Source organism: Necator americanus, chromosome V (genome assembly GCF_031761385.1).
Source record: "Necator americanus strain Aroian chromosome V, whole genome shotgun sequence".
NCBI classification, from domain to species: Eukaryota; Metazoa; Nematoda; class Chromadorea; order Rhabditida; family Ancylostomatidae; genus Necator; species Necator americanus.
The window spans coordinates 9,115,224-9,125,714 of NC_087375.1; the positions used below are offsets into that span (position 1 = coordinate 9,115,224).

The 10,491-nt window shown below is 44.6% G+C and overlaps 1 protein-coding gene across 3 annotated transcripts; it reads right to left on the reverse strand.

Annotated features, from left to right (window-relative positions):
• Positions 1-110: 110 nt before the first annotated feature.
• Positions 111-8,868, reverse strand: RB195_013341 (uncharacterized protein; the record flags this gene model as incomplete). 3 transcript variants are annotated; one of them, XM_064203109.1, is made up of 18 exons in its annotated part: positions 111-147; positions 230-309; positions 431-518; positions 629-703; positions 864-922; positions 979-1,093; positions 1,161-1,300; positions 1,496-1,583; positions 1,695-1,869; positions 1,924-1,991; positions 2,175-2,294; positions 3,534-3,619; positions 3,678-3,766; positions 7,340-7,418; positions 7,503-7,606; positions 7,663-7,725; positions 7,787-7,879; positions 8,529-8,868. In XM_064203109.1, 18 exons carry the CDS (start codon positions 8,866-8,868, stop codon positions 111-113), a joined length of 1,899 nt encoding a protein of 632 aa, XP_064058989.1. The 3 variants fall into 3 exon arrangements, with proteins under 3 accessions (XP_064058989.1, XP_064058990.1, XP_064058991.1); XM_064203110.1 differs by having other exon boundaries at positions 139-147; positions 205-309; XM_064203108.1 differs by lacking the exon at positions 111-147 and having other exon boundaries at positions 187-309; positions 8,510-8,705.
• Between the last annotated feature and the right edge of the window lie 1,623 nt (positions 8,869-10,491).

Here is a 10,491-nt window from a genome sequence, read left to right on the forward strand (position 1 = left end):
AATATTCATAGCATAAGAAAAATATTACAGGGGTTTGAAGCTCCTCATGGGAACAAGTACCAAGCATCGCCGGAAACAACTAGTACAATACCAAAACATCGAGGAGTATTTCAACACTTAACATTTACAAGTGAATATTCAGTTGATCTGAAAAATGCAAATAGCACTGATCCTTCGGAAACAACTTCAGTAAGAAATGAGGACATCATCTTGTTTGTTTCGACGATACCTCCTTGGAGGTAATGGTCCCAATTTGGCCACTCTTTCGGCGTGTCGTGCAGCCAGTCGTCGCAGTGCAGGTGGCACGTGCTGGAACTTTTTCAGATAACAATTTTTTCATAGAGAACGAATAAAGAATTACATGTGCTTTGTGTGAAAAATGAAAACAAAAGTATTATCTCATTCAAAAAATAATATTGACGAAGTAGACCTGTTTACTCTCTTCGAGGAGAGCAATTAGTCGTGCTGCATGCATTCGATCACACCAACTAATGAATGTCATCGCTTCTCCAGTCCGCCTAAGAGACTCACAATGACACAATCTTGTTTTATCATGCTAACATTACTACAAATCTACAACACTATCACTACTAAAAATACACTATCATTACTAAAAATTTAAACTTACCCAGCCCTGCCAGTTCTACCGACTCTGTGGACGTACTCCTCGATATCGCCAGGAAAATCATAATTCAACACATGCCTAAGTGAAGAAAAACGAATACACGAAAAATAGATTTGTACATCGGCATAGTGCCACATGTGCAGCAAACAAAAAAGATCCAAAGATTTCTTGAGATGAACTCCTTTTCTGGCTTTTCCTATACCAAATCTCGTTTCATCCATCGCAAAGGATAGCTCACGTGATATCGGCTATGTGGATGCCTCGGCTCACCAAATCCGTGGCCACCAAAATTTGGCACTTGAATTAAACATTCTTCGAAGATAACGGACGTAGCTTGATTTTGGGAAAGTCACCTGTCCTAAGCGTAATTCCCGGAAGACATTTTCTCGGTCTAGTTGAGACCTTCCACCATGCATCCCCTGGGCAGGAATACCGCACTTGCACAATTCAGATGAGATAAAATCAACCCTAAGACCATAACATTTAAGTAGCGTTTATTGCGAGAGCAATATGGAGCTCATCACTGTAAACCTACATAGCTTTCGCTTTCACAAAAATGATCATTTTAAATCGAGGCCCATGCATATGTAGTAAGTAATGAACAATTTCACGTAATCGGTCGAACTTCTGGCTTCCCTCCCAAAATTCGAAATACTGTTTCACAGCTGAGCAGGCCTAGATAGTGGCTTTGTTCTGGATCACATAACCTGGTGAATCTAATCTATCCACTTCTTTTATTCTTTCTTTCGCTGTACTACCTTTTTTACTTTATGACTAAATCAAAACAATACAATTCTGTGATAACTGCTTATGAGAGGGAAACGGATAGAGGAATTTACGGAATTAGGAAAGAAATTGATCAGCACTCACAGTAAGATTCAAGCTTCCAACAACAACCATTATCGCATCCTTTGTATACTTCTTGGCTAGTTGCCTAACGTTTTCAGGCCAAGTTGCGCTGTAACACACCTAGTCTGAACATAGTCTGAAACGTCAACATGAACATGAAATCCACAGAAAAGACGACAACTCCGGAAAGGCAAGAAATTGCTGAGTGTGCAAAATCTACCTAGTAAGGGCAATAATACGATCTGGTCGTATTTCGCACAAAATTCGACGAATAGACGGCTCGAAGCCGAGATCAAGCATGCGGTCTGCCTCATCCAGTACCAAATAGGAGACAGTAGCTAGCGAAATAACACCTTCGTCGGCCAAGTCCGCGAGTCTGCCAGGAGTTGCGATCACTGGAAAGTGACCAAGGAGAATACTCTTGTGGAAAAAAGCACTAATCAGCTCACCTATTTCCACTCCGCTTCGGCACACTTTCATCTGGTCGAGACGCGCGACTCCACCATATAAACAAACACTACGAAAAAATGGGATGAGGAATACTCGAGTCAAAACCACCTGAAGCAGGGCAGTTGCGTAGTTCGCAACTACTGACTCCACCGCACCGCTTCAGTCGCAGCCGTTTACGCAACCACACTAGGCTCCAGGACGTTCTGACTCGACTATGTATAACGTATTGAAGCAGTTCCACTTAACCCACCTTTTATAACCATTGTATGAATATTTCTTAACCTCACGGTCAATTTGTTGAGCCAATTCTCGTGTCGGCGTAAGAACTAGAACGGAAGGGCATGGCTTCTTTTCTCCAGTTTCGTAGAGCCTATGAAAAAAGTAATGCATAAATAGAGAAGAAACGGTGGCTGAATAAGAGAATACTACAACGAATAAGAGACAGATGACAGGTGTATGGCGGAAAAATATGAGGAACAACAGGGATTCGAGGCCTTTTACAGCCTACACGAGTAGGCGTCATTACGAACGGCTAGAAACGACGTCACTCTCTATACGTCACTAAAAAGCGTTCATCTCCGTTCCACCTACAATTGCTTAGAGTAGAGGAAGAGAGGGTGTGGACAAAAAGAGTTTAAGTTAAATTGGGCGCGCTGTGATCACTCAGTTTGAATACATTCGTCCCCAACCATATGTTATTATCGCTTATTCGCACCCGACTACTTTACTGCCTTGCCTGGGGAAAAGTTAGAGAAAAGAACTTTAGCTCCTTGGCAAAGTACCAAGCTTCGGTAGTTCGGCGGTAGTTGCGTATCGGGACCACAGGGCTCTATTGGCTCAGTAGTAATTGCAACAAACGATGAACACTTTGTGGTCGATTTCGGATATCTGTGAAAAGAAGAAGAAAGCGTGCTAATGTATGGATCTGAATGAGTGTAATGTGTGACAGGCAAACTACGTAGTTCAACCTTAGCTACGTTCTTTTAAAAAGGAAAAACTCAGTAACTATTGATTCTTTTTATGAAACACTTTCCAATTCACAGACATGTTTACAATACCGGTCTAATTTCCATTCCCAGTCTCTCAGCAAATCCAAATGAGTGGTAGTTTTTTATTCGATAAGTACTAGACCAAAAACAAACAGAGAGATATGGATTGGAACCGTTACCAAGTATGTAAATTTGAAAATGTTATATAAGATTTTTATATCCGCTAAGTTCTCTTTATCAAATTACCCAGTCAAACCCAGCATACCACGAAATGTTGGGAATGACGATGTTGGGATCTCTTCAAGATGGAGTTAGAGGTGTAGATCATGAGTATGAGCGCCATCACGCACAATTCCTCTCAAATAACCTTAAAAACGACGTTAGAAACGGTGTTTGGTGTTCGAATTCCGTACGATGCAACTTATAAAGCGTCATCTCTGTACATGTTCTACGTCTGTGAGCGAACCGAAGAAAGTCAATTAGGTTTGCTCCGCAGCCATTTCAAGCAAAACGACTGAGTAAGCTGCCGAAGGATCCGGCGGATCAGTTGCCAAAACTAAAACTCTTGACCGATTTGGAATAAACTTACAAACCACCAATAGAATCAAGTTCAGACCTACCCATGCTGAGCTTCAATGTGCAGGAAGGCAGGCAAGAGAAACCCCAAAGTTTTTCCTGATCCAGTTTCAGAAACACCAATGCAGTCCTTCAACATGGTTTCAGGAAAATCAATTAGGGAGCTCCACAAATTTTAAAATACTTACGTTGCCTTTAAGAAGTGCTGGCCAGAGCTGTGCTTGTATCGGTGACGGAGCTGTGAAACTCTGCTTCTTTAGTTCTCTTAGAATGGATGCTAAAGCGGTCAATTGTGAAGATAGTTAATCTTTCACCACTTTTTTATTTTCTTGCGTATATACATATTACTCAGTCCGCGGATCCCCCTCACTAGAGGGATCACAGCCGGTTAGTCGCGAGGCTACGTGGCTCGTCCCCGGGTGGCCGATAGGGGGCAAATCGCGGACCAAAAGCGACCTTGTGCTTGTCCAGAGATGAGGGTGGATTCAGGGGATGGACTATCTGTTTCTGCTGAGCCAGGACTGACTCATGACATCCTCGTATCGCGCACGTCAGTACGGCCAAAAGCCTGCAATCAAATGACTGGGAGGTGCAAGGGAGGCGGTTTGGAGTCGCCTCCAGCAATAAGCTGCACATGTCCACTAGGGGAGAACGGAAGTTCTCCCAAAAACTCACGGGACTAGAGGCTTGCAACCTGACCATGGGTTTTAAAATTTTTTTGCATGTCACAGTAATAGAAAAGAGTCTTCTGCTTCCGGAGGAAAGCCTGGTGCGGTACCACCAGGAAGGACGGGGTTGCAGGAGTCATATAGGCTACCGAAACGAAAAAAGACTAGGATGACTATCTGTACTTATAACTCAGGTACGCTTGCATGGGAAGCGCCAGTCGAAGATCTGGTGGTGCAACCCAAGAAGATTAAGTACGACGTCATCGGACTGACCGAGACGAGACGACGTCACCCTCTCAACGCCGTATATGAAACTGGAGAAGAACTGTTCTTAGGAAAGTGTGACAGTAGAGGTGTTGGTGGAGTTGGCGTCCTCGTCAGCTCCACCAAAACTTCTACTGTATGGCAAAGAACATCGACTCTTTCGAACAACTTACGACCCGAATCGGACGTCTGCGGATGAGAAGACTTGGTACAACACCAGCTTTGACTATCTTCGTCGCTTACGCTCCAACATCAAACTACGAAGAAGAAGAAGTTGAAGCTTTCTATATGGACCTGGAGAAGATACCGAGAAGATCATGCCTTCTACAAGGTCATAATTGGCGATTTCAACGCCAAAGTTGGCCCAAGAACGCTTGAGGAATTTCACATCGGGACCCACGGTTTACAATGGAATGAACAGGAGGAGATGCTCTCCAAGTCCATCATGACAACTAAGACCATTCATGAGAACTCGCAATTCCGGAAGCCTTCTTCTCTACGCTGGACGTGGGAGTCACTCGGTGGAGGGCACCGTAATGAAACAGACCACATCATCGCCAATAAAAGGTTCTGCCTGACGGACATCGCTGTTGTGTCAAAGTTCTATACGGGATTGAACCATCGCCTCCTCCTTTCTCTTCTTTGCTTGTGAGGAAGATTTTCCCTCGCAAGGAAAGAAGAGAAAGCCAAGTTCAGAGAGAGAAATCCCAGAACTATTATTGACTGGAATCTCTTCGCTGCGCTAACCGGCTTTTAGGAACATTCCGCAATGGACAACAGGATTATGACCGGCTCGTTGAACACCTTCACGACTGCACGAAGAAGGCTGAGAGTTTCAAAACCACCAAGAGACGCCTGTCTCTTGAAACTCTTGAGCTAGCGTGGAGCAGCATGAGCCGCAGGGAACCAAGAACTCACGTCGGAGCTTGCAAAGCTTTGCAGAGAGGCGATAAAGGAAGACCTTAAAGAGAGAAGAGCAGAAGTGCTAACTGAAACTGCAGAGGCGGGAAAAAGCATCCGCTATGCCCGTCGAGATTCGCAAGACGAGGATGACAGGAACCCGAAGGGAACAACCATTGCATCGAGAAGGGAAATGGCGAAAATCATCTACGACTTCTACTCTGATCTCTTCGACAACCATGTCCACTTGCCTCCTCACCATCTGAGGGAAGACGGACATGTCATTCCACAGGTTCTCCTGTTCGAAATACGACATGCTATCATGTCGGTAAGAAATCGTACGACACCCGGTCCCGACAGAATAAGACCAGAGTAACTGAAGAACCTTCCGCCAGTACTCATCAACACCCTGGCGAGGCTCTTTACACGTTACCTGTCGGAATACAAAGCTCCTAAACAGTGGAAAACCAGCAAGACCGTGTTGTTGTATAAGAAGGGAGATCCACATGACATCGGCAACTATCGCCCAATCTGCTTACTGTCCGTCATCTACAAGCTCAGTGATCCTTCATAGGATTGAAAAAATCTTGGATGAAGGACAGCCATGCGAGCAAGCAGGGTTTCGAAAAGGATTCAGTACGATTAACCGTATTCACACTGTTTCGAAAATCATCGAGGTATCACGAGAGCACAAGATGCCGCTCTGTCTCACCTTCGACTCAGTTGAGACGGAAGCGGTCGTGGAAGCCTTGAACAACCAAGACGTCCGGCGTCCCTACTCAGTACATAAAGGTACTTCGAGAGTTGTACAGTAACTTCACGACCAAAATTTCGCCATTCTATAGTACAAGAATATCATCATTGACGTGAAAAGGGGGGTCCGACAGGATGATACAATCTCACCCAAAATATTCACAGCCACCCTCGAGAACGCAATGCGAAAGTTGGAATGGCACGATATGGAGTGGAGATTGATGGTCGGCAGCTACACCATTTGCGCTTTGCTGATGACATCGTATTGATAACACCTAGCATCAGCCAAGCGGAACGAATGCCGACCGAAATCGACGAAGCATGTAGATGCATCGGTCTCCACTTGAATCTACAAAAGACGATGTTCATGCGGAACGGATGGATCTCGGATGCCCCATTCACGCTCAACGGAACGAACATATCCGACTACACCAGCTACGTTTATCTGGGTCGGGAATTGAACATGACAACGACCTGATCCCGAGCTGCGTAGGAGGAGACGGACGAGCGGCTTGGGGATCGTATAAGAGCATCGAGGATGTAGTGAAGAAGACCAGGAACACCTGGCTCTGTGCTCACCTCTTCAACACCACCGTACTTCCTGCTTTCTCCTATGCTTCGGAAAGCTGAGCATTTCGAAAGCAGGAAGAAAACGCGGTGAGCGTCATTGAACGCGCAATTGAGAGATTGATGCTAAGAGTATCCCGTTTCACACAAGTGAGGGACGGGATTCGAAGTTCTCTCTTACGTCAGCGATCGAAGATTAGAGACGCCGCCGCATTTGCTAAGGAAAGTAAAATAAGGTGGTCCTGGCACGTGATGCGCTTTAACGAAAACCGTTGGACCAAAGCCGGCCATGAGCGACCGGGTTCCCCGCGATATTAAGCGCACTACAGGAAGACAGCCGACCCCATGGTCAGATTTCTTCACGAAGTCCTTTATTAGAAACTTGTGATGCTCTTCCTGTCCCACACGAAAGGAGGAACCTTTGGGCGACACTGGTACGCGATCGCGACAAATGGAAGAATTACTGGCGCCCTCTCTACCAGTTCGAAGATCAACGGAGTCAAAGTGATCGAGGTGATACATATCACTACAAGAGGATTTCGGTGATGGGAGGGTATCTGTAGACTCAATGTTGATTAAGCTGATTTTCAGATGACATGGCTTGCATTCGAACGAAACTGATAGGGGAAAACGACCAAGAAATCAGATCAACAGCACACTTCAACTCCAGTTCAATTTTATTGAAAAAGAAGACCCACGGTAGTCTTGGAATGCTTCATCAAAGGACAAGAAAGGAGGTGGTATATCAGCAGTCGACTCCTCATTGTGACGGTAGACCTAAGAGGTATTGGGCGGAAATGGAAAGTTACTAACGATGGAAAGTCTAACGTCCATCAATGGGGTACTGAAGTAATTGTATACCTTCATATTCTGCATACTGGCATATACAGCTTCAAGTTGTTGTGCTGTATAGTTTGGAGCGGTGGGAGGCTTCTTGTAGAGATCCCTCACTATTTCCTTGCAGTCTAAATTGAAAAAAAGACGTACTGAATTATAAATAGAGAAGAGGAAAATCACAAGCCTCGGAAACGTTCAATCTTCTTACGGTACTCTATGGCCCCTTCAACAGTGCGGCACATATCTTCTAAAACGTTTGACTGTTTCAAGTTTATTTCAGCATTTCAAAGTTCAACAACCAAACTGACCTGTGCTGATTGCATCGGCTGGAAGTGCGAAACACGACGGAGCATATGAAGGAACTGGTTGATGTGCCATGATAATGTGAAAGCTCGGACTACCTAGATGAAAACTTAATGTATGGAATTTCTTGAAAACAAATGTGACTTCAGTTCTGACTCTTCTCATGAACGAGCAGTGGCAGTTCATTTCTCACTAACATGTGTTTTAGGATTCTCAAGAGTTTCTCAGCTTGAAATTTTCGAAAATACGATGGAAGATAACAAGTGGGACTCCCTCGATGAAGGTGAAGACTTCCCGGTAGTATAGTGGAATAGATCACATCATGGTCAATCGAATAGTTTGCCTTATGGATGTTGCTTTTGTCCCTTTATTTCACAAAGGATCGATTTTTGGACTCCTTCGAGGAGTGTTCTTCTTCCTACGAAAAGAAGAAGACATGAAGCCTAACACCCTCATCAAGTGCCGAATCCCCGCTTCGTCATCCAGCTTCAGGAAAAATATGGTGATGGACAGGTTCGACTAAGAATGTAATCGACCCAAGGAACATCTTTATTTATGTACGAAGAAGAAATGTCCTGTGTATCGTGGAGGAAGTGGCAGTCATTGGCTGGGGCAGCGACCTCTCCCCTTCTTTTTCTAATGCTGCTTATTTTGATATTTTAATATTGTTCCTTTCTTTTTTCTGGAAATTAACGCAAACACAGGAAAACATCCACCATTGCGCATACCCCATGACGAAAGAAGTACTGCGGCATCCAGCCGCCCATAGTCGATCATGAGCACGGTGCGGTGCTGTAGTGAGCGTTTTGAGTCCGACAGCAGAGCTAGATGAGTGGGGTCCTGTCGCGCAGGTCTGTACGGTAGGTTCAATGGTAAACGATCCCCAATTTTTGGCCATCTTTCTGTCTTCCTTGTGTTTTGCATTACCCGTTTTCACACCTCCAGTTCTGAACTTATACAGCATTTCATAGACAGAAGTGCTGATGATTTCATTATAATTAGGTGAGACCACACTGGTTGCGGCAAGTCTGGAGGATTCGCGGTGTGGTGGTTCTTGGGCGGCAAGCGTTACCATACCCATGTCCATCTCTTGCTTCTTTATCTCCCTCTATTATGCGGGCATGACCGCTGATGAAGATAACGTGATGGAATGGTCAGCGCGAAGGAATAGGTGTGATATAGAGAAGTGTTGTCAAGGATAGGAAGAAACCAACTGATTGATCTCAAATCTGGTGAAACTGCGGTGAACTGCATTCCACATCTATCATTTTGGTCTATAATTCGTCTTGACATGCGCGCGGATCTGTTAGTGAAGTATTGGCTAAAGGGACAGGGAAGCCTGAAATATAGTAGTGTCAAAACGACATGAAGCACGTGCGCAATTGCGTTCGCCGCTTCTCTCGAGGCGCTTCGGTGGAGCGTAGCGGCTACGAGTTTGTTGAAACTCCTGCTGACACCACCCATCGCTGCAGTTTGCGACAGTCCCAACTCGGTCCCAACTGCTGCCTCCACGGCGCCGTTTCGAGCGCGTACGCAAATGCACCGTTCTTCATGTCGTTTTGACCCTACTATATTTAGCGCTAGTTGTACATCATAGTGTCTGCATCGGTGCCATATCGATTGCTACTAGTCGCTCATAGCGTTCGCTGCGAGCAAACTGAAATTATATATGTTATGAACTAAATATGGAAAACGAACATATGGATAATCAAGTGATACACTAGTGATCATAAAAATCTTGGAGCTGAATGTGCACTTGCTAGACGTAATAAGTGCACCAAAATATCTTTAATTCACTGTACTACGTCGTTTACATACAAGATGTTTGAAATCAGGATTACATAGTCTTAGGAAGGGATTGGCGCAAAGTAAGAACTGGTGCGACTTCCCCCATCATCCTTCTGGATCCGAACTAGCTAAAACATGTTTGACATGACTTGAACATGTTTTCTTCATGTTTCGACAATTCCGTCCGAGTTTACGCATGGCATGCCACCGGCATTTGTCGGGAATCTTTTAAAAATTCATTTCTATCTGTAAGTATTTCTTAACTCGGAATCAGCACCGTTTATATATATATATATATATATATACATATATATATATGCATGTGTGTATGCATGTATATACATATATATACATATATATATACATATATATATGCGTGTGTGTATGCATGTATATACATATATATACATATATGTACATATATATATGCATGTGTGTATGCATGTATATACATATATATACATATATGTATATATGTATATATATATATATATATGTATGTATATATATATATATGTATATAGTCGGGTCAAAACGACATAAGCACGGACCGTTGCGCAAGCGGCCACGCTCGTAAGCGGTGCGGTGGGGACAGCGGTTGGGGTCGTGTAAGGATCCACGCTACCCCACACATCTCTGCAGTTCGCCATGGTCCCACCTCGATTCCAACCGCTGTCCCCACCGCACCGCTTCGAGCGCGGCCGCTTGCGCAACGGTCCGTGCTTATGTCGTTTTGACCCAACTATATGCTTCGAGACTCGAATTGTCGGGTCAAAACGACATGAAGCTCAATGCAGTTTTTTCAGTTCTTAAAGCGGCTGCGCTCGAAGCGGCGCGGTGAAGATTATGGTCGAATTGGGACCATTGTGAACTGCTACAAGTGGTGTCAACCGGCGAGGGTCCTCTCGCGATCCTAGCCGCT